Source organism: Acinonyx jubatus, chromosome E1 (assembly GCF_027475565.1).
Source record: "Acinonyx jubatus isolate Ajub_Pintada_27869175 chromosome E1, VMU_Ajub_asm_v1.0, whole genome shotgun sequence".
In the NCBI taxonomy this organism is placed as follows: domain Eukaryota; kingdom Metazoa; phylum Chordata; class Mammalia; order Carnivora; family Felidae; genus Acinonyx; species Acinonyx jubatus.
This window is the reverse complement of record NC_069397.1, coordinates 19396603-19420636: the sequence shown is the minus strand read 5'-3', so window position 1 is coordinate 19420636 and position 24034 is coordinate 19396603. Positions and strand designations below refer to the sequence as shown.

Below are 24034 nucleotides of genomic sequence, written 5' to 3'. Positions count from 1 at the left end.
AAATATGAATGGCGTCCTTGAGAGAGTGACATTTGAGAAAGATCTGAAGGAGTTGAGGGAATGAGCCTTGAATTTATCTGGGATAGAGGATTCCAGAGAGAATTCCGGCCAGTGCAAAGGCCCTGTATTGCCACATTGCCATGCTGAGGGGATACCAAGGAGGCCAATGTATCTGGAGTGGGAAATAAGGTCAGAGAGGAAAGGGAGGGGCAGGGCACCAGACCATATGGGACTTTGTAGGCAGGTGAAAGGATTCTAGTTTTCACTCTGAGTTAAGAAGCCACTGTAGGGCTACGAGCAAAGTGATGTGGTCTGACTTAGATTTTAACTTTGGCTGCTGTTAAGAATAGATTTCTGTTAAGAATAGGCTCAAGAGGGGCACCTGGATGACTCAGTTGGTTGGCCACCTGACTCTTGATTTCAACTCAGGTCATGAGCTGAGGGGTGTGGGATCGAGCCCCATGTCAGGCTCCGCACTGAACAGGGAGACCAGTTGGGGCCATAGCAATAACCCAGGTGAAAATTAACAGGAGTTTGTACTAGGACAACAGCAGTAGCAATGATGGGGAGAAGTCATAGTCTGACTATATTCTGTAGAACCGATAGGATTGCTGACAAATTAGATGTGGAGGCAGGGACAACTCCCAGGCTTTGGCCTGAAAAAATAGAATGGAATTGCCATTAACCAAGATGGAGAAGATAATAGCAGGAGCAGGTTTGGAGGGAGAGCATCAGCAGCTTGGTTTTGCACATACTAATTTTGAAATGCCTGTAAGATCTCCAAGCAGAGATGCTGAGTAGGCAGTTGCATATACTGGCATGAGTCTGGGGTTCAGGGGACAGTTATGGATTGGCGCTATAAAATTGACTGTCCAGGGGCGCCTGGGTGGCTCAGTCGGTTGAACGTCCGACTTCAGCTCAGGTCACAATCTCACGGTTCCTGGGTTCGAGCCCTGCGTCGGGCTCTGTGCTGACAGCTCAGAGCCTGGAGCCTGCTTTGAATTCTGTGTCTCCCTTCTCTCTGTGCCCCTCCCCCGCTCATGCTCTGTCTCTCTCTGTGTCTCAAAAGTGAATAAAGATTAAAAAAAAAATTAAAATTGACTGTCCAGGGGCACCTGGGTGGCTCAGTCAGTTAAGCGTCTGACTTCAGGTCAGGTCATGATCTCGCGATTTGTGGGTTCGGGCCTGGAGTTGGGCTCTGTGCTGACAGCTCACAGCCTGGAGACTGCTTCGGATTCTGTGTCTCCCTCTCTCTATTTGCCCCTCCCCTGCTCACGCTGTCTCTCTCTCTCTCTCTTCCTCAAAAATAAATCCTTTTTTTTTTAAATTGGCTGTCAAATGTGGCAGGCACTAGCTACATGTGGCAATTTAAATGTAACTTCATCAAATGAAATAAAAAATTTAATTTCTCTGTTGCTCTAGCCAGATTTCAAGTACTCAATAGCTTACATGAGGCTCAGGGCTACTGTATTGGACAGTGAAGACATAAATATTTCCACGATCACAGAAATTTTTATTGGACAGCACCTTAGATGACATTTGATGTTATGAGGCTGGATAAGATCACCTAGAGAATTAGTGAGGGGAGGTGGTGAAAGGATTCAGAGACTGAACCCTTTACATAAATGGATATAAGTACACAAATCTGTGGCGATGGTAGGATAGTGAGGTGTCAAGGGCAGGCTTCCTTTTTTTTTTTTTTTTCATGGACTAAATGGGGACTAGGACACAAGACATTCCAGAGTAGGGAATAGTGTATTTTAAAAGAAGTATAAAATAGCATGCGTGGTATGGTGGGGAACTATAAGAAAGCTGGCATTTCTGGAGCAAGGCCATATTATTTTAGTATAGTTAAACACACACACGTACACACACACACACACACACACACACACACACACACACAGAACTCTAAACCTCTTCTTTGCTTAAACAATTTGGGACTGATCATGAGGTGCTGAGGCTAATCAGTTCAGGTCTAATTGGAGGGCAAAATGAGAAGGGTAAAAAAATTTCCTCATCAACTTGTAAATTGTGAGCAAAAATGGATGTGAGAATTAAATTTAGGGAAATGGATATTTACCTCAGAACAGATACTATTTCTTCCAGTGATAAAAAATTAAGTGTGATGTTCACTCTCAATTTTTTGAAGCTTTGTTCGATAAAGACCTGAGAGTTACTTCAGCAGGGAGTGGGTTTCTATCTGGAGTGGGGGCAAACTGAAAAAAAAGTTGACGTACCTAATCAGCTATGGCTTTGATGAAATGTACTCATACACAATCGCCAAGCCCCATCCTGGAAGCCAATCATTTCAGAACATGTTTTTCCAAGATGTCAGTTTGTTTTAATAGTACGTTGCTAACCCCAAACTACCATATTCTTGGTTTTCTTTTTGTTATTCTTTTTTTTTCAAGTTTGCAAAAAGCAATAACTAAGCCACAAGAAAAAACCCACAAAAATGCTGTTCTCCAATTAAAAGAAACTCTTTCCATTTACATGTGTTTTGAACTAGAATAACCTAAAATTAAAAAAAAAAAGATTTCATTAGAATAAAAAAAAAAACTTTTCAAAGTAGACTCTATTAGAATCTCACGTTGTCATTCTATGCTCCTGCAGTTAAAGACTATGTCATTATTTCCATTATACTTACCTCCTAATTTTCAGGGCTTATTAGCCCGGCTGTAAAAACTTGCTCCAGTTGAAACTTGGCAAGCTGACAAGGCTGCGTGCCAGAAGTAATTTACTATCCAGTGTGGTTTGCAAAGTAAAAGAAGCTATATATAATAGAAAAAGAAATGAAAAGTTCCTGGTTCCAAATATTTTAATGTGTGTAATGTGTGTCACCTCAAACTTTTCAGCTTTTGTTGTTAGCAACGTGAGATAACATGAAAGGTTTGAAAAGTACAGATGCTTTGCATTCACATGAAATTGAGGGCTCCGATGTTCTTAGGCATCAAAGACCAGTCTGTGTCTATCACTTCTGCTTGACTTTGAAGTCTACCCAGAGCTCTGTGAGGGGAGAAGCAGGCAGGGGACTTCGAACAAGGTAGGGGGATGGGATTCCAGGTGTCACACCTCTCATTATCACTGACATTAGGTACCTCTCTTTATCTAATAATAATGATCATCATCATAATAATAATGGAAAAAAAAAGAGAGTGTTCCTTTCTTGTTTTTAATCGCTGAGCTGTCCATGAACTTAATCTTCGTGAATATTCTAAGGAATGGATAATTCTAAGGAAAAGTTCAAGTTTATTTTGAAGTTTACATGTAAGTACTTTGGGGACAAGAATAGATGTTTTAACTTGATCTGCAAATTCTGGCTACTGTTCATTTGTCAGAGTCCTTAAGACATTGTCTTGGGACCCTAAGTGAGACACCCTCTTCTCTATTTTCCAAACTGGCTCATAAGCACTGTAATGAGGTCAAATGTTTCTCCAGCATGAGGTGAGTAACATACACCTTTCTGAAATTAATCTTACATGACAATCTGGAAAAAAATCACAAAAGTTTATATTAAAACAAATATTAAGGGCGCCTGGCTGGCTCAGTCAGTAGAGCATGTGGCTCTTGATCTCAGGGTTGTGAGTTCAAGCCCCACATTGGGTGTGGAGATTACTTAAAAAGATGAAATCTTAAAAAAAAGAAATTGTGAACAAAAAAATTAAAAAATAAAATGAATAATAATACATTGTGGGCTAGAATGTAAAATTTGTATGGACTCTTTTGCCCAGGGAGAGGGCTTTGATCATTTGTGTTTCAATATTTTGACCCTGCCACATATATACAAATGATAATTGAAGCTTTTGAAGAGAATGATATCCTCAAAGAGAGGGTCTGCTCATTAATGCTTTCTTTTAAAGTGTAACTTTCATCAAGTGTACAAATCTTAAGTATGTATCTCAATGGATAGATTTCTACATATGCACATATCCATGCATATGTATAATGACAACCCAGGTCAGCCAGGTATAGAACACTTCCAACATTCAGAGGGCTCTCCTGTGCCCCCTCCCAGTTAGTGCCTGTTAATCAATCTGACATCCATGGTGAGTTTTAAAGATCAAATGAAAGAATAAAAGAAATGTTAAGTTTTCCAAGGTGCACCTTAGAGCTCCAGACTCAAGAGCACTTTTTCTCTGGCCTTAGGGTTTCTTAACTAGAAAGTGTGCTCAGCTAAGGATTCTGAGACTCAATGGACATTATTCAAACACAATTTCTTCTGCCTGTACTGGGCTTCCTCTAGCAGGTGTGTTTTTTTGTTTGTTTTTTTACCTTTCAAGAGCTCTTTGAGTTGATATTTTAAAATATTTGTGATCAGAGTGAGTTAATACACAAGGAACTTAGTACACATAGTGATTGGGTACATAGAAGCACTAGATAAGAGATAGCTATTATATTGAGATGTAGAGGAAATAAAAGAAGGCTTTGCCAATATTATTATAATAATTCTTAGAACAACATAAACATAGATGCTAAATTTGAAAATAAGGGAGGAGAGTATAGTTGATTTGAAAATCATAGGTATCTATCAAATTAGCCTTGATATGAAAGATTAAAATCTCTCAGCTGGCTGAGCCCCCTTGGTCCTAAATAAATTTAGCAAATGCCTTTTGTTATTTTCTCAGGCATTTTTTAATTGAGCACTTAATATTTTCTAGGCACTGTTGTAAGCTCCCAGATGTCTTAGTGAACAAAGCAAATATTCCCTACCCATTTGGAGTTTACTATCCAGTGACATTCCTACTCTTACTCCTAACACAGACTGGGGATTTTTCTGTTACAAGGAAATTTCATCTTTATTTTACATCCCTGAGTTTCTTCCCCTCTCTCGTGTCTTAAAGCTGAGGGATCAAGAAATGAAGCTGAAGCCAACCTTTGCCTCACTTCTGAGACCAGTGGGGTAAAGTGTGAAAGGAAAAAAAAAAAAACAGGAAAGGCACAGAGGCGGAACATGGTTACCTGTTAAGCTTATTCCCTTTCATAAATCACAAGGTGCTAATGCAAATGTTGAAATAAACAGGTCTAGCAAGAACTCCTGCTTTGGTTTTTTAAGCATCTTCCAGAACTTAAAAAGAACTGATTCATGTAGTTATTATTTTAGGTTTAGCAATTATACCAACAATGTCGCTTCCAAGCTGAGTTGTCTGATGGTTCCCTTAGAAATGCTAACTAACTTCCTTGGGCAATGGTTTAAGGAGGGTCCATACCTTACTGATTTAGTTTCGTAACTCCCAAACTTTTCAATACCAAACTCCCCTTTTCTAAAAAATATATGTACTTTCTGATACCCACCCAGGGCCATGTGTTTTTGAAAAGATCTTGTCTATAAAGGCGGAATAATTGTTTAAATAATGAAAAGGTCTTCCTATTTTAAAATGAATCAGCCAATTAGAGATTCTAATTGGCAGGTGAAAAACCGGTGTTACCACACTGGTTTACTAACCTAGCCGAAAGCAAAGCTATAGTGTTATGGGTATCTGGTCAGTTTCCCTACGCTTTTCATCACTGACTTTTTGAAACGTTTACTATTGGAAAGCGAAGACATGGGCCCGCAATAGAATAAAAGGAGACAGTATTCTGCAGAAACGAGTTGCACTCCTTTCAGGTAACCCCTCTAGACACTGGGAGGCGCTCTCTCGAACCCCCGCCCACGTTTAGCCCAGGGCGCGTCTAGCCCCGCCCCCACTCTGGCCCCGCCCCTCCACTCCAGTTCACGTGAATCCTCCCGAGCCGGAGGGGTGCTCCGCGGAAGCCCCACAGTCGGCCTCGGAGAGGTGACAGCCGCCGCAAGGGCCGGAGGGCGGTCTCCGACGGCCGAGGCGGCGGAAGCGGAAAAGGCGGGACCTAGGGCGCACGTTACGTCAGCACGTGCGAACGCTAGGGCTAGGTCTCCGGAATAGATGGTGGCCGCTTCGTGCGCGTGTTGGCGGTCGAGAGGCTCGCCGGTGGGCTGTAGAGTTGTGACCTCATGGCGGAGATAATTCAGGAACGCATAGAAGATCGACTCCCCGAATTGGAACAGCTGGAGCGTATTGGATTGTTCAGTCATGCGGAGATTAAGTGAGAAAGAGCTGAGGAAGTGGAAGAGCTGGGGCGGGCTGAAGGGAGGGGGGAGCCTGGGGGGGCAGGGATGCCGGGGCACCTAATTGTGTTTATTTTTTGTAACCTGGCAGAAGCCCATTTTCAGATTTTGTTGACTCCCAGAATTTCTCATTCGTTGCACGGTGGTCTGTTTGTACTGCTCTAGAGATGCAAACTGCAGTGGGTGCCAAGAGATAAATCTTTCTAGTAAGACTTGAAGATAGGGACCATTTAATTCAATTTCGTATTCTACCCCAGGGTTTAGCCAACAACGTCCGGCACGAGGTTGGCATTCAGTAATTTGTTACAATTAAGCCTAATATTTTTTAGTGGTTTTCTGTGACTGTTGCTGCATTTTACAATGGCTGGGAATGTAGTAATGTGACTATGGGGGCCTTGAAGTAAACCTTTGTTAGTGAAATGCAGCATAGTGTGGATTCAAAAAAATTTTCTTTAATGTTTATTTTTGAGAGAGTAGGGGGAAGGGCAGTGAGACAATGGAAGAGGATCCCAAGAGGTTCTGATGCCAGGCTCTAACCCAAGAACCTGTGAGATTATGACCTGGGCCAAAATCAAGAGTCCATTGCTTAACTGACTGAGCCACCCAGGTGTTCCAGCAGTGTGGACGCTCAGTGCGTGTTCAGGAAATGTTACTATTACCATTAACTAGAGCCGGTAATTGACCTCGTACATCTTGCATTAAATTCTCTTAATATACACATGTTGTGTTTTCTCTTTAGCTAAATACAGTCAATCCTTTCCCATGAGTCCTTTGTACTGTTAATAAACCTTTCTAGATAGAGACAGTAGAGACAATCCAGGTGGTTTTTTTTTTTTTCTAGTTTGAGTGTTGGAAAACTCAGAAGTAAGGAATTTAGAAAAGATACTTGGTTATTATTAAAACCCAAGTGACCAGAATTTGGAGGGAAAGAAATCTTTACTAATATCACATACAAATAATGTAAAGTACTTAACATTATTTGCTTTGCTGGTGAGAATGTCAGTGGTCCTGGCAGTTGACTACAAGATGATTTTCATGAAAATTTTAAAATACTGGGCGCCTGGGTGGCTCGGTTGAGCATCCGACTTCAGTTCAGGTCATGATCTCACGGTTTGTGAGTTCAAGTCCCATGTCAGACTGTGCTGACGGCTCAGAGTCAGGAGCCTGCTTCGGATTCTGTGTCTCCCTCTCTGCCCCTCCCCTGCTCACACTCTGTCTCTCTCTCTCATAAATAAACATTTAAAAAAAAATACTGATGCACACACCCTAAGCACACAGAAGTAATCAGAAAACTTGCTTATGAAGGATAATTTAGGAATTTCAGGTTTTGGAAATGTTTTAATATATATATTGTGTTTTAAATATATTAAAATAAACTTAAAACTCCAAAATTATTTAACTTCTGCTTTTTTCAACTGTTATATCTTAAATGGCTTTCTCCTCAGGGCTATCATTAAGAAGGCTTCAGATCTGGAATACAAAATACAGCGAAGAGCTCTTTTTAAGGAAGACTTCATCAATTATGTTCAAGTAAGTGGATAAGTTCACTACTTTTTAGTCCCCTCACAAATTTTAAATCAATTCTAGAATAGTGAGCTTGATTCAGTGTTTTTTGCAGAATTCTAGAATTGATGATTAAACGGGTAATTTTTGAACAGGAATAGAAGTGTTCTGGGAATAACGTTGCCCCAGTAAGGCTTTAGTCCTTGGCAAACCGAAATTTTCTTTTTTCCTTCTATGGAGTTAGTAGACCAGATACTGCCAAAGATACTGTGTATTAGGATTTAAGCAAGAGAATTGACATACTATTTCTTGTGGGGAGACATAAAGGAGAGTGAGTTTGATGATGGTAGATGGTTGGAAAGTTAATATTTATGTGTCTGTAAGTCTGCTACCTTAGAGGGATACTGCAAATTCTTCAGTACTATAAATGAATGGGAGATTTGAGTGAATCTAAAGTTTACATGCTAGACCAATTTTCAGGTAGAGGAGAATAGCTAATATGTTAGATAACAAAATCTGGACTCAATGGTAAGATGTAATATTATAAGACTGGAGGTTTTCTGAGTTTAGATTGGAAAAACAACAACAGGTGAACAAATGAGACCTGGCTACGAATCTTGTACTTGGAAGAGGTTTGGGAGCTCATGGTGGATTGCTATGTGGCAACTATACTTCAGGAATAAACTTGGAAAAGGACAAAAGAGAAAAAATAATGGACCATATTAACAAAAGTAGAGTGATGAGTAAGTTAGCTGAGCAAAGAACACTGCAAACAGTAGCCATTCAGAAGATGTTAGTTTGAAAAAAGGTGTTTTGCACTTAACAGACAGTGTCTGGAGCATTGTATTCGGCTTGAGACTGCATTTTAAGAAGGACTTTGAAAGGTTAGTTAAAGGCAGCCAGGATGGAAACCTTGTTCTAGGAGGAATCATTGAAAGAATACAAATAGACACGTTTAACCTTAAGGAGACCTGAGAAGTGGCAGATAATTCCACTCTTCAAATATTTGAAGAGGTACCTGTGGATTAGGTTGATTAGCTTTAGAGGCCATAACTGAAATAAGTAAATTAAACACACACACACACACACACACACACACACACACACACACTCTCCCACACGTACATACTTTCACTCACATCCCCGCCCTGTGCACACAACTGTCACAACCGTATAAACTTGCTATAAGACGTAAGTGGCATTTTAAATCAGTGAGGTTCTAGTTGTCCGCATTGAGGAAATAAAATTAGACCCCTCTCATATAATAAGCAAAATGAAAATCCTTCTGAATGGAAAAGGTAAATTTGGGGAAAACTTTGTATCTCTACAAGAAATAAGAAAGAATGACTTTGAGGAGTAGGAGAGGTTTTCTTAAATGAGACTATGAAAGCACAATGACAAGAAGATTGATTTGGCCATGTTTAAAATAAGCATGTCTGTGCAAAAAAGGTGCCACAATGTAAAAAGACAAGCCACAAAATGGAGAAAATAATTTCGGTACATAAATATATGTGTATACGCGCGCACACACACACATATATAGACACTTTTTTTTTTTTAAGTTTATTTATTTTGAGAGAGAGTGAGAGCAAGTAGGGTAGGGGCAGAGAGGGAGGGGGGAGAGAGAATCCCAATGCGAGGCTCAATCTCATAGACCAAGAGATCATGATCTGAGCTGAAATCAAGAGTTGGACGCTTAACCGACTGAACCACCCAGGTGCCCCGCAGCACGTATATTTTGAATCTAGAATATCTAAGGAACTACAGATTCAGAAGAAAATGACAACTATGAAGGATAAAAACAACAAAAATATGAACATGCAGTTCACAAAGGGGAAACACCATTCACTGATCAACTTATGAAAAGAATGTTAGCCTTATTAATTAATTTTTTTTTTTTGTTTATTTATTTTTTGAGAGACCGAGACAGAGCATGAGCAGGGGAGGGGCAGAGAGAGAAGGAGACACAGAATCCCAAGCAGGCTCCAGGCTCCGAGCTGTCAGCACAGAGCCCGATGTGGGGCTTGAACTCACAAACTACGAGATCATGACCTGAGCCAAAGTCGAACACTTAACTGAGTCACCCAGGCACCTGCTCATGCTCGCTCGCTCTCTCTCTCTCTCTCTCTCTCTCTCTCTCAAAAATAAATAAATATTAAAAAAAAACACACGCAAAAAAAGCATTCAAGAAAGCATTATAATAAAGTCCAAAGTTTTGCTTCAGAATGATAAATAGTCAAGATAGTCATTTTTTCTGGGGAGGGAAAAGAGTGGAATTAGACATGATACATAGGGAATTTCGAAGCAAGTTTAATAAAATGTAGGCTTTGATGTAGCTGTGTAATAGCTGCTTGGGTGTTCTGTGTGCTTGAATATTTCATGAAGCACTTGTAAAATGAAGCATAGAATCTTGTGAAGCCTTAAGTTTTGTGTCTCTAACAGTCTTCAAACTGAGGCTTAGAGAGGAATTGAATAGTAGTGGTTTTTAGAGAACCTTAAGAGGTTTTAAGTGGTCCTTCAGAGGGTAGGGTAGGGAGAACCAATTAGGCACAACTGTGTCTTTCATTTGCTTATGTTAAGCTAATTATTTTTGCATGGTTAATTTACTCAAAGTTGGAACATGCTGTTGTAGACTAGAAAGTCTGATATTTTGAACCTTATGTCTTTTTTTTAAAGTTTTTCTTTTTTTTTTTTAAAGTTTGTTTATTTATTTAAATAATGTCTATTCCCAACGTGGGGCTTGAACTCATGACCCTGAGATCAAGAGTTGTGTGCTCTTCCGACTAAACCAGCCAGGAGCCCCAAATCTTAGAAATATTATGATTTTAGAAACATACTTTCTTTGCATCTAAGATGTTTATATGCTTGCTAACATATGGATTTATGAGTTTTGTAGATGTAAGGTGAATTATCACTGACTTTTAACAGACATTTACTACAAATTATGCTTGATAGCATATTATCTTCTTTTATAGTCTTTTTTTAAAAAAATTTTTTTTTAAAGTAAGCTCTGTGCCCAGCGTGGGGCTTGAAGTCATGACCCAAAGATCAAGAGTTGCATGCTTTACCGGCTGAGCCAGCAAGCTGCCCCAATCTTGTTTTATATTCTTGATTTTTATTTACTTTATGATTTTAACTAAATGCAGTTCCTGTTATAAATTAAGGTTTATAAATTAAAAGGTTATAACTTAAAAGGTTATAAATTTTATTGTTTTTTTTATATGTTTTTCTTCCATAGTATGAAATTAATCTTTTGGAGTTGATTCAGAGAAGAAGAACTGTAAGTAGATATTCTGGAAATTGGAAAGAATTTAGATTAGGTAGTGTGGCTCTATAGCTAGAACTTGGGTTTGGGAAGCAGTTGGCACTGATAAATTGTGTGGTGCTGTGTTCATAATGGGTGTTTGTAATCATTTGTTTTCTTTATCAGCACCTTCTTAAAAATATTTATTTATTTAGAGAGAGTGCACGCAAGTGGGAAAGGGCAGAGAGAGAGGGAAAGAGAATCTAAGGAGGCTCCACACTGTCGACACAGAGCCTGATGCGAGGCTTGATTTCAACCAACCGTTAGACGATGACCTGAGCGGAAATCGAGAGTCAGACGCCCAACTGACTGGGCCATCTAGGCACCCCTATCAGTACAGTTTAAGATCAAGTAGGAATGTTGTTATGGATAAATGTGATTAAATTGAGGCTTTGTTGTTTTTTTTTTAATGTCACTTTTAAGCGCATTGGGTATTCATTTAAGAAGGATGAGATTGAGAATTCTATCGTACACCGGGTACAAGGTGTCTTCCGGCGTGCTTCAGCAAAATGGAAAGTAAGTGATCAGAGCATCTTTAATTATAAGAGATGTGAAGACATGTATTATATGTATTGTGTTTCAGTATTCAAATGTATTGTTTATTCTTGGGTGTCTCAATATTTAACCTAATAATGGTATTATTTGAAACCACTTATCAAACCGTGAAGAAAATTGATCTCATTACCTTATAGTTCTTCTTTGAGGATGGCACTGAAAAAGGTGGATTCGATACATGGTTAAGGATAGAAATTTGGGATGTATGGATAAATCTCTAAGTGAAGAACACTGAAGACTTGGAGGTGGAAGATAAATGGTTAGAGTAGGGGCAGCACCTCACTAACTTGATGTTCTTCAAGTTGGGCTCTGGGACTGGGAGTACTTTAGATCCTGGGAATGACAAATTTGGGGTTGCTACCCCTGATTGAGACCAGTTAAGAACTGCATTGAGCAAGGGGCGCCTAGATGGCTCTGTCTGTTAAATATAATTCAGGTTATAATCTTGCGGTTTGTGAGTTTGAGCCCCATGTCAGGCTGTGTGCTGATAGCATGGAGCCTGCTTTGAATTCACATTCTCTCTTTCTCTCTCTCCGCCCTTCTCCTGTTCTTCTCTCTCAAAAATAAATAAAATATTTTAAAAAAGAAAACAAAGGGCGCCTAGGTGGCTCAGTTGGTTAAATGTTTGACTTCAGCTCAGGTCATGATCTTGCGGTTCGTGAGTTCGAGCCTCACATCAGGCTCTCTGCTATCAGCATGGAGCCTGCTTTGGATCCTCTGTCTCCCGGCCCCCTCCGCCGCCGCCCCTCCCCCTCTCCCCTCACCATTAAATATAAATACACATTAAAGAAATGAAAACAAAACTGCATTGAGCAAATTGGATAGACAACAAATTTTGTCTTGGAGCATGGTAGGTGAGAACGGGTGGCCAGATGGAGTTAACACATTTAAGAGATCTAAGACCTCAGTGAGTAACAGCCTAATAGGCTGAGCAATGTATAATACATTGGCTTTCCTGAAATTTACCTCTCTTTCTAAAAAAAGTTAATTAGTGCAAAAGTGTATTATGTATTAAGTTCAAATTCGAGCAGCTTACTACATTGCTTCTCTTGCAGGATGATGTTCAACTTTGGCTATCCTATATAGTCTTTTGTAAGAAATGGGTGAGTATTGCGCAGTTGTGTCTTGCTTCCTTGTTCTTTTAGTAAGTCTGCCTTTTAAGCTCTGTGCTTGAGTACTGAACTCCATGTTTTCTCCAAAGTTGTAGGGTTAGTAAATCGGAAAAGACTCCAAGAAGGCTGAACTTCAGTGTAACAACATTTGCATATCTGAAGACTATATAAATGGTTTCTAAGTCAGAAGATGATCTTTGTTGTGTGTATTTATTTAGTAAAGTTAGATTTGTTTAGATACTTAGAATGTTTGCATGTAGTGGTTTAGGTAGAAAAAACTATGAGTGTGTCTATATTTGTTTCTATGTCCCTACGAGAGCATATCTTGCCCCATTGAATTTTGAGTTGGTAAGGAAACAGTACAGATCACTTAGAGATGACTAATAATGAGTTCAGTGTATAGGAAGTAGAATTGCTTTTTCTCTTTTACAGGCCACCAAAGCTCAACTTAGCAAGGTATTTTCTGCCATGTTGGCCATTCATTCAAACAAGCCAGGTATGGTGAGATCCTTGTCAGTTCTTCTACCTTTTATGTAGACTCAAGCTATTTTGGCATTTATTTTGCTTCATAAACTTAAAAGAAATTAGTTTGAGAACTTGAGCATAGGTACTAGGCCTCAGCAGTTCTGGTTTCTGAATAGCTGCCTCTTAGTTCATCCCTGTATATTGTGTATCATTTATTGTGTTGAGTATTGTATCTGTGGGTAAGAAGGACTAAATTTCTTTTTTATTTACTTATTTATTTGCTTATTGATTTATTTATTTTAAGTGTTTTATTCATTTATTTTTAAAGTATGTTTTACTTTATTTTATTGTTATTTTTAAAAATATGCTCTGTGTAGGGCGTCTGGTTGGCTCAGTACGTTAAACCTCCAACTTCGACCCAGCTCATGATCTCATGGTTTGTGAGTTCAAGCCCCATATCGATCTCTGCTGTCAGTGTGTAGCCTTTCTGGGATCCTCTGTCTCCCTCTTTCTGCCCCTCTCCTACTTGCTCTCAAAAATAAACATTAAAAGTTTAAAAAAAAGTTCTGCATGCAACATGAGACTTGAACTCCTGACCCAGAGATTAAGAGTCACCTGCTCTACTGACTGAGCCAGCCTGGCACCCCACTAAGTTTCTTTTTAGATGATGATAAAAGAAACTCTTTGGTCCTTTGAGAGACATTCTATTTGGATGTATTCACATTTAAAGGGCACTTAGAGGGGAAAACTTAAAAACTTAAAGGGGAAAATGTTAACGCAGATTTTGCAAGAGTGCCTGGCACATATTAGGTACTCATGTTTTGTAAGAGAAAGACTTCTCTTGTGAATACTGTGTGAAATAGCACACAATTTTATAGGGGAGGTACTCCAGTGCCTATTCTCAAGTATTAGGCTCAACCAGGTTCATGCTACACAGGCTAAGATAGGCCACATTTGGCACCAGTTAATTCACCAGAGGCTACAGCATTAGGTGAGAGTCTTTAGTAGAGTACTCTTAGCAATTTGGAGGCCAGTCCTTGGTCCCCAAGATGACAGTTCAGGTGTGAGGGAATGAGACCATGTGAATGGGTAGAGGAACAGCTCTGATTTAGAAGTCCTGTGGATGGGCACAGCTTCCAGGGATCCTAGAAAGGACTGTGCTCGATTTCAGGAGTCACATGCTCAGGAAAGCCCAAAGCAGTCGCACTCTCTCATTAATAACCCTTCTAGTCCAGACGTGGTTACTAACCATGAGTCATTTTTACCGAAGGCAGTCTTGTCTGGTAACATAGCTGACTTTTATTAAGTTTCTAGGGAAATAGCTGGAATGTTAACTCGACGTTGATTTCCTGTGTAGAAAGACAAAGGTTTTTGTTTTTAAAGCCTTTATTCCCAACAGGTGTGATAAAAATTTTATTTTTAATGTTGAGCCATTCAAAAGAAATTATAAACTACTTAAATAAAGAAAAAGAGTGAAATATTTTTATTTCATGGATTCTAAGATGCACAATTTCTTCCAGTATTTTTATAGTTCTAAAGTTTATGTGTGACTTATAGGGATGTTGATCTTAGATTGAATGAGGCACATAAGTACCCACAGATGTTATCATTTGCCTCTTCGCTTCAGAATATTCTAATTTTTATTTATTTATTTATTTTTATTTTATTTAAAGTTTATTTTGAGAGAGACAGTACACATAAGCATGCGGGAGGGGCAGAGAGACAGGGAGAGAGAGAATCCCAAGCAGGCTCTGTGCTATCAGCTCAGAACCTGACACGGGGCTTGAACCCATGAACTGTGAGATCATGACCTGAGCTGAAATCAATACTCGGATACTTAACACACTGAGCCACCCAGGTGCCCCAGAATACTCTAATTTTAGGTAAAGCAGCAATACTTTACAAATAACCATTGAAATTCCCTCTCTCCATCCCTTTCCTCTTTTGGGAAGATTAAAAAAAAATTCTTTGAGTATTAAAATTGGAGCATTGATCTTTTTTTTTTAGTCTGACTTGATTGATTTATTGAAATGAAGTCTGATGTTTTTTATTTATATAGCTTTGTGGATTATGGCAGCCAAATGGGAAATGGAAGATCGCTTATCTTCAGAAAGTGCAAGACAACTATTTCTTCGAGCTCTGCGCTTTCATCCAGAGTGCCCAAAACTTTATCAAGAAGTGAGTTGTGTACCTGTAAGGTGAAAGAGTGATGTCTCAGTTTTGGTCCTCTGTAGACTTACATTTTTGATTAAGTTAAAAAGACTTGGATTTGTGGAGGCTAGGGATAAGTAGAGGAGCTGCTGGAAAAGGAGAGCGGCGAAGCTGTTTCTTGGCCAGTATTAGGTGTTGACCCTGTGCATCTTCCAGGTTGTTAGTGAGAGATTAGAACTCTTACTGCCCATTATGGTTGGGAGGGGTGGGGAACTGGACCCTACCTATTTTCGTTGTGGGGCCAGGGTTCAGCCATCTTTATACCTTTGTTGTTTTTTTCCCTTGCATCTACCTTCCCTACTTCTTATCTTCTTTCTCTCCTTCCTTTCTCTCTCTTTTTCTATCTTCTTTTGGCTTCTCTTCATTTTTCCCCACTTATTCTTATTGTCTCTTTTTTCTTGAGATATATCCCTCCTTCCCCTCTTGCTGGACTTAACGCCTTAGAGGGAGGCACTAGAACAGTGATGGCCAGACTTTCAATTAAGAAAAAAACAAGTGCTAAAAATGGTGTATTATTAGAAGCTGCCCTTTTTTGAGGTATTTGTCAGGACAAGGGAGAAACTACTGTCTTGTCTTCAATTGAAAATGAAGCCTTACTTGATGGAAAAAGATGTGGGTCTTTTTTTTTTTTTTTTAATTTTTTTTTTTTTTATGTTTATTTTTAAGAGAGATACAGAGCGCTAGCAGGAGAGGGGTAGAGAGAAAGGGAGACACAGAATCTGAAGCAGGCTCCAGGCTCTGAGCTGTCAGCATAGAACCCAGCGCGGGGCTCGAACTCATGAACCACTAGATCATGACCTGAGCCAAAGTCAGATGCTTAACTGACTGAGCCACCCAGGCACCCCGATTTGGGTCTTTATGCTTGTAGGTTCTGTAGCTGTCCTAACTAGTGATTTTTGGTCTTGTAGTTCTTAAATGATGTTTTATATTGCAGCTCAGCATTTCTTCCCTTGTTTTCATATTCTTTTTGATATCCCTTTGCTACCTGTAGTATTTTTTTTTTTTAATTTTTTTTTTTCAACGTTTATTTATTTTTGGGACAGAGAGAGACAGAGCATGAACGGGCGAGGGGCAGAGAGAGAGGGAGACACAGAATCAGAAACAGGCTCCAGGCTCTGAGCCATCAGCCCAGAGCCCGACGTGGGGCTCGAACTCACGGACCGCGAGATCGTGACCTGGCTGAAGTCGGACGCTCAACCGACTGTGCCACCCAGGCGCCCCGCTACCTGTAGTATTTTGATTGAGAAACAATAAGTATCACTCCTCCCTGCCATTATAAGGTTATTTTATGGAAGTATTGCTTATGTTTTTTGGAAGTTTTCCTATTAGAGGGTGGCTGGGTGGCTCAGTCGGTTTAAGAGTCCACCTTTGGCTTAGGTCATGATCTCACTGCTCGGGAGTTTGAGCCCTGTGTTGGGCTCTGTGCTGACAGCTCAGAGCCTGGAGCCTGCTTCGGATTCTGTGTCTCCCTCTCTGCCCTTCTCTCGCTCATGCTATCTCTCTTTCCTTCAAAGTATAAATAAACTTTAAGAAATTTATAAAACTTTTTTTTCACATTTATTTATTTTGAGAGAGAATGCAAGTGGGGGAGGGGCAGAGAGAGAGGGGGAGAGAGAATCCCAAGCAGGCTCTGCATTGTCACCATAGAGCCCAACACAGGGCTCGATCGCACAACTGTGAGATCATGACCTGAGCTGAAATCAAGAGTTAGTCACTCAACCGACTGAGCCACCCAGGCACCTCCTGATGGTTAATTTTATGAAATTATAATACATATATTAATATCAGGAAATTGACATTGGTCTAATGTGTGCATATGGTTGGTTCTCTGTCATTTTTTTTTTTATTTTACATGTGTAGATTTGTGTAACCACCACCACAGTCAAAATGCAGAGCTGTTCTACCATCACAAGGAACTCCCTTCTTGTCAGTGTCATCTAGTTTCATAACAAAAAATATCACGCTATCCCCAGACTTTCACAGATCTGATATTTATGGGTAAAAAATGGCATCTTATGTATTTCTAATTAAAAAAAATATATTTCCAAAGATTTTCAGTTTATAATTTCCCTTGTATAGTACTTTAGGATGGAGCTGATGCATACTGAGAAACTGAGGAAGGAAAAGGAAGAATTTGAAAAAGCCAAAATGGATGTGGTAAGATCCGAACGTGTCATCACACATTAACAATTAATAGTGCTTTGAGCCTTCTTAGGAATAAGAGACAATTTTTTAAATGTATTTTTTATTTAATGCCGGTTTTGAAACTTTGAGATGAATCTAGAGTTGATTTAATTAAACGGGCTTAGTAATAAAAATGGAATTCTGTGCTTTAAAAATACACATTTGGACTGTTTGAAGTAGTCCTCAAAATAACTTATTATTGATAGAAGGGTAAATGGTTTCCCTAATACTTTATGGTTTCATTAAATGACATACTAATGGGTTGAAGGAGCTTGAGGAAGGTTGTGAAATGTGTGGTTCCTAGCTTTTTATATAATTTTTTTGGTGACGGTAATTTTAAAGAAAAGTTTTAGAATGTTTGAGCTGAAAAAGGAACTTTGCTATCATCTGTTATTGTGGCTTCCAGCTGTGAACTTTTTTATTCAAATAAAAGTTTACCCAGAAGGGTAAACAAGCCATGTAAAACCTGACCTGCTCTGGTCTAAGTAGAGTCAGGCCTTAAGCCATGTGATCTCGCTATTGCTCTAGGAGCCTGAGAGAACACATTGGGAAGGTCAGTGGTCTTGTTCAAGCTGCACATTTTACAAGTGAGGGAAGTGGCCCAGAGAGAGACGTGGTTTGCCAGAGGTCATATGGCACAGATAGTCTAGGGCTGTTAATTTTTATCCTAGTGCTTTTTCTAGTTACTGGCACTGTCTGTTAAGTTATGTTTACTATAATACTCTTTAGGGGAATCTTGATTATCCTGAAGAAATCCTTAAGGGCGAGTTGGCACGGATTATCTACAAAAATTCTGTGAACATAATTAAAGGTACGTATGTTTTGAATATTTATTTATGATGGAAAGTGCAACATTCTATTGATTTATGTTTATTTTGAGAGAGAGAGAATGCAAATATGTGTGGGGAGGGTGTGGCAGAGAGAGAGAGAGAGAGAATCCCAACCAGGCTCTGCATTATCCGTGCAGATAGTGCAGAGCCTGACATGGGGCTTGAACTCATGAAGCTGAACTCATCAAGCTGAAGTTTGATGCTTAACTGACTGAGCTACCCAGTCACCCCACAATGTTCTATTTAAAATGAGGAAGACCGGGGTGCCTGGGTGGCTCAGCCGGTTAAGCGACTGACTTCAGCCCAGGTCATGATCTTGTAGTTTGTGAGTTTGAGCTCTGCATCGGGCTCGGTGCTGACAGCTCGGAGCCTGGAGCCTGTCTCAGATTCTGCGTCTCCCACTCTCTCTGCCCCTTCCTCACTCATACTCTGTCTCTTTCTCTCTCTAAAAAATAAGCATTAAAAAAATTAAAAGGGAAGAAGACCTTTAGCTAATGTTGAAAATTTATGTTAGAAATTCTGTTAGAGTGTATATAAAATTTTATGGGAATAGTGTCCTGTTTCTTTCAGAAAACATTGATAGTCCCTTAGGGTATACTTGAACATTTCAGTAAGTTTATCGAGTATTTAATTCACATGGAGAGTTGGAAAGAAATAGGTGATTTAGAACATTTCTTTATGCTTTTAAGATGTTTAGAAGAAAAGAAGTACTTATGAATACTCTAAAAATATCACTAATGACTTTGCTTGTGTAGTGGGGCCATGGGTGATTTTTTTTTCTGTTTTGTCCTATTTCTCAAATAATACAAAAGAATTAGCTCTAGTACATCAAGAAAGTGGTACTTTCTTGTAGAAGAAAGTGCTTCTTTACAGTAAAATGACACTTGACAGTCTTACTCCCCTTCCCAATTTTTAAAATTTTAGGTGCAGAATTTCACGTGTCACTGCTTACAATTGCACAGCTATTTGACTTTGCCAAAGATCTGCAAAGAGAAATTTATGATGAGTAAGTAAGTTTGTGGAAAGGTGAATATGTCTATTTCCGATCTTGTGGTAAAAGTTTGAGGTTGGGTGTTTAGAAAGAGGGAAAGAAGATACTATGCTAAGTCCTTGGAAGAGAGCAAGGTTTTAGGGCTATTGTATCATAGTAAGTCATAGAAAAGTAAATATCTCTGGAGAACTTGTTTGACTCACTTCTGGGCTTCCCTTGGGAGTTAGTTTGTCTTTACTCAGTGACAAACATATCGTACAGCTGATATCAAGACGTATATTTCTGCTGTGCTGGTATGTCTTTTGTCCATAGAATGAGAGTGGTCCTCATAAAGGTTTGCAGGTGATTGCTGTAGGTTATTTTATTCTTTAATGTTGGAGCATATTGTTTGAGAATTTTTTGCAGCCTGCCTTGTGGGTACATCACTCTTAGGTAGCACCCCTTACTTTCACAGGAGATAAAACAGAACTTGGCTTGTTTGCCCTTTGGATGCCTTCAGAGCTTTGGTAGAGGTTTAGGTCATGCTTTTTTTTTTTTTTTTCTTGCCTCTGTTACAGAAAATCAAGAGCCTGGATATAAGGTTCTCCAGGGCTCGAGGACTGTCTCATCACACATACCTGTTGATTTAACTTTGAGAGCTAACTTGTGAATGAAATCTGAAACATTCTGAAACCTAATAAATGTGCCACAACTCTGATTGATTGACAAAATTTATGCAGTGAGCGTGAAGATCTCTGGAGGGCTTGCTGGGGAATTGTCTCCTGGTAATGGAATTGTTAAAGGGGTGTCCCGAGTGCATTCTTAAATTTTTTTTTTTTTTTTTTTGTTTTAACGTTTACTTTTGAGAGACACAGTGTGTAAGCAGGGAAGGGACAGAGAAAGGGAGACAGAATCCGAAGCAGGCTCCAGGCTTCAAGCTGTCAGCACAGAGCCCGACACGGGGCTCGAACTCATGAACCGTGAGATCCTGACCTGAGCCCAAGTCGGCTGCCCAACCGACTAAGGCACCCAGGTGCCCCTGGGTGCATTTTTAGAGCGTTGGGAACTGTCTGTTTGATATTGAGTTAAGTTTCGTGTCATAGGGCTGATGCCAGCGAACTGCTTTTCAGCCTTCAGGCTCTACACACAGATGACCCTCTCACTTGGGATTATGTAGCACGGCGAGAATTAGAGATAGAGTCACAGCCAGGAGGAGAGCAGCCTGCGACAAAACAAGCCAGAGCACTGGAGGTGGGCCGGAAGGAGGAGAGGTGCTGTGCTGTGTATGAAGAGGCGGTGACGACTCTCCCTACAGGTGAACTTCACCAAACCTTGGGGTGGTGTCGAAGTTAGTATTCACGAATGGGAAGCCGAAGCTTCCGTTCCCGTTACCAACGTCAGTTTTGGGATTCTCTCTGTGCTAGCTTACAGTGTGCCTGCCTTTCCAACTTGTTCTGTGGTGGTCAAAGATGGAGCTTTGATGACCTTCCTCGATAGTAGTAATGGTATCCGTTTGGGGGAAATGGTACATAGGAAATGATAATTCAGAAGATTGTCATTCTCTAATTCTCTTTTCATACAGACTTGCTTCCAAATTTTATATATTGGAGTGTTAATGTTTAATTTTTGAGAGAGAGAGCATGAGCAGGGAAGGAAGGGGCAGAGAGAGGGAGACACAGAATCTGAAGCAGGCTCCAGGTTCTGAGCTGTCAGCGCAGAGCCCGACGCGGGGCTTGAACTCAAACCAGCCATGAGATCATGACCTGAGCTGAAGTTGAACGCCTAACCGACTGAGCCACACAGGCTGCCCTTTACTTTTTATAGTTAAGTCATTACTCAGTATTTGAGATGTTTGATTAGCTGTAATCAGAATAACTAGTTTTTTCCACCGGACTAGCTTAAACCCTTTTTCAGAGGAATTTTCCCTTCAAAGGAAAGATGTATGATGACTGTTAAATGGAGAGAACTAGTGATGTGATCCGCATAATCTGACTTTTCCAGAGGCCATGTGGAAGTGTTACATCACGTTCTGCTTGGAAAGATTCACCAAGAAGACAAGCAGTCAGTTCCTCAGAGAGAAGGTGAGGACCTACGTTACATGGTTATAGTGGCTGACTAGAAAGTGACTGTTTTCTGTAAAAAGAGCAGACACGTGGCTCCTTTGGGGCCTGGGACAGCTTCCAAGAACTTAACCTGAGCTCTTTCCCCTTGTGGTTGACCTGTCATTCTGAAGGTCTGAGCCTGCTGTATCCTTTTTCCGGCCACCTGATTAAGAAGCACCCTGTTACTGGGCTGTGTTTGGTGTAGCTGTTTAGCTGGTCTAATCATAAGGGAAACTACCTCAAGTTCCTTTTCTTTGTTGCACTTGTTCCTGTCAGAGGCCACAGACCCCTGTGGGGATGTTTGTAACGAACTGAGAGATTTTTCTGATTTCAGAGGCTGGAAAGAACCATGATGGCGTTCAGGAAGGCACATGAACTCAGACTTCTACCGGAATTTCAGTACAAGCAGTGGGTAAGGGCACATTCACTGCCAGTAACATGTACTTGATTCCAGTTGGCTCATGATGGTGTCATGTGTTTTAATATATTGTTATGTGTTATGTGACTAAACCCATTTGGATGTTTGGTATGGAAGATGAGTGACATTACATTTGACTCTTGGTATTTGGTATATGCCAGAAATGAAATCTGTACAGTAAAGAAAGGAATGTTACGTGGTGGAAAATAGCCAGAATAGGGAGTCGCAACTTGGGTTTATTTTGTTTACCCATACATCTTGTCCTGAACATCCCTTTCCTGAATATATGCCTAGCCCACATTAAGCATTGGTACAATAAAAATAAAGAGAGATTAGATGTGTTCCTGTGTTTCAGAAGCTGACATTCTAGTAAGAAACCTGTTAACCCAGGCCTACTTTCTGGGGTGGGTGAGGATTGGTATGGAGACCAGGATAATGCGCTGAGGTATTTCTACATTGGGTTTTGTCACTTACTAGCTAGATAACTTGGGCAAACCACTTAACTTTTCTGAGTTTGTTTACTTGATTTTAAAACAGTGTTAGTGAGGAGCATCTGGGTGATTCAGTCAGTTGGGTGTCCGATTCTTGATTTCGGCTCAGGTCATGGTCCCAGGGTTGTGAGATCAAGCCTGGCCTTGGGTTCCGTGCTGAGCATGCAGCCTGCTTAAGATTGCCTCTCTCTCCCTCTCCCTCTTTCTTGCATGCATTGTGTGTATGTGTGTTCTCTCTCTAAAATTAAAAAAAAAAATAGTGATCCTTGTTTTTGGCAGCTCACAAAGTTGTTAACTTACACAAAAATGTTCGTATGTTAACATTTAAAAAATACTTGTTAAGAGTTTATTTTTGTTTTTGAAAAAGATACAAAGGGCAAACGGGGGAGGGGCAGAGAGAGGAGGAGACAGAATCCCAAGCAGGCTCTGCACTGTCAGCACAGAACCCGATGCGCAGGGCTCGAACTCACCAACCCTTGAGATCATGACCTGAGCCAAAATCAGGAGTCAGATGCTTAACCGGCTAGGCTACCCAGGCAACCCTTAAAAAATACTTTTTAAATGTTTATTTATTTTGAGAGAGAATGTGGGGGCAGACATGGAGGAGGGGTAGAGAGAGGGATAGAGAGAACCTCAAGCAGGTTCCATGCTGTTAGCACAGAGCCTGACAGTGGGCTTGATCTCATGAATTGTGAGATCATGACCTGAGTCGGAATCAAGAGCCTGATGCTCAACCAACTGAGCCACCTAGGTGCCCCCAAAATACTTTTTATTTATTTTTTATTATTTATTTATTTATTTATTTATTTTTTAATTTACATCCAAGTTAGCATATGGTGCAATAATGATTTCAGGACTAGAATCCAGTGATTGATTCATCCCCTATGTATGACACCCAGCGCTCATGCCAACAAGTGTCTTCCTCAGTGCCCCCTTTCCCATGTAGCCATCCTCCCACCCACAACCCCTCCAGCAACCCTCAGTTTGTTCTTTGTATTTAAGCATCTCTTAAGTTTTGTCCCCTTCCTGTTTTTATATTATTTTTTCTTCTCTTCCCCCGTGTTCATCTGTTTTATATCTTAAATTCCACATATGGGTGAAGTCATATGATACTTATCTTTCTCTGACTAATTTTGCTTTGCATAATATCCTCTAGTTCCATCCATGTTGTTGCAAATGGCAAGATTTCATTCTTTTTGATCACTGAGTAGTACTCCATTGTGTATGTGTGTCTGTGTGTGTGTGTATATACATATATGCATACATCCATACATATGTACACGCATACATTTCTTTATCTATTCATCCATCGGTAGACATTTGGGCTCTTTCCATACGTTGGTTATTGTTGACAGTGCTGCTATAAACATTGGGGTGCATGTGTCCCTTCGAAACAGCACATCTGTGTCCTTTGGATAAATACCTAGTAGTGCAGTTGCTGGGTCGTAGGGTAGTTCTATTTTTAATTTTTTGAAGAACCTCCTTATTGTTTTCCAGAGAGGCTGCACCAGTTTGCATTCCCACCAACAATGCAAAAGAGATCCTCTTTCTCCGCATCCTTGCCAACATCTGTTGTTGCCTGAGTTGTTAATGTTAGCCATTCTGACAGGTGTCAGGTGGTAGCTCATTATGGTTTTGATTTGTATTTTCCTGATGCTGAGTAATGTTGAGCATTTTTTCGTGTGTCTTGGCCATCTGGATGTCTTTTGAAAAGTGTCTATTCATGTCTTTTGCCCATTTCTTCACTGGGTTGTTTTTTGGGTGTTGAGTTTGATAAGTTCTTTATAGATTTTGGATACTGACT

General features: G+C 40.1%; 1 protein-coding gene across 2 annotated transcripts in view; it reads left to right on the top strand.

Annotated features, from left to right (window-relative positions):
- The first annotated feature begins 5844 nt into the window (after positions 1-5844).
- Positions 5845-24034, top strand: part of UTP6 (UTP6 small subunit processome component) — a 28875-nt gene continuing 10685 nt past the window's right edge. The window contains exons 1-13 of one of the 2 annotated variants that reach the window (XM_027034446.2): positions 5845-6063; positions 7531-7615; positions 10827-10868; positions 11316-11408; positions 12503-12550; positions 12992-13055; positions 15084-15202; positions 17315-17392; positions 18149-18230; positions 19174-19255; positions 20323-20534; positions 21221-21300; positions 21656-21733. In XM_027034446.2, coding sequence (XP_026890247.1) covers positions 5972-6063; positions 7531-7615; positions 10827-10868; positions 11316-11408; positions 12503-12550; positions 12992-13055; positions 15084-15202; positions 17315-17392; positions 18149-18230; positions 19174-19255; positions 20323-20534; positions 21221-21300; positions 21656-21733 — 1155 coding nt within the window. In that variant the 5' untranslated portion in view covers positions 5845-5971. The remainder of the gene's footprint in view (positions 6064-7530; positions 7616-10826; positions 10869-11315; positions 11409-12502; positions 12551-12991; positions 13056-15083; positions 15203-17314; positions 17393-18148; positions 18231-19173; positions 19256-20322; positions 20535-21220; positions 21301-21655; positions 21734-24034) is intronic. The other variant, XM_015082603.3, reaches the window with a different exon arrangement.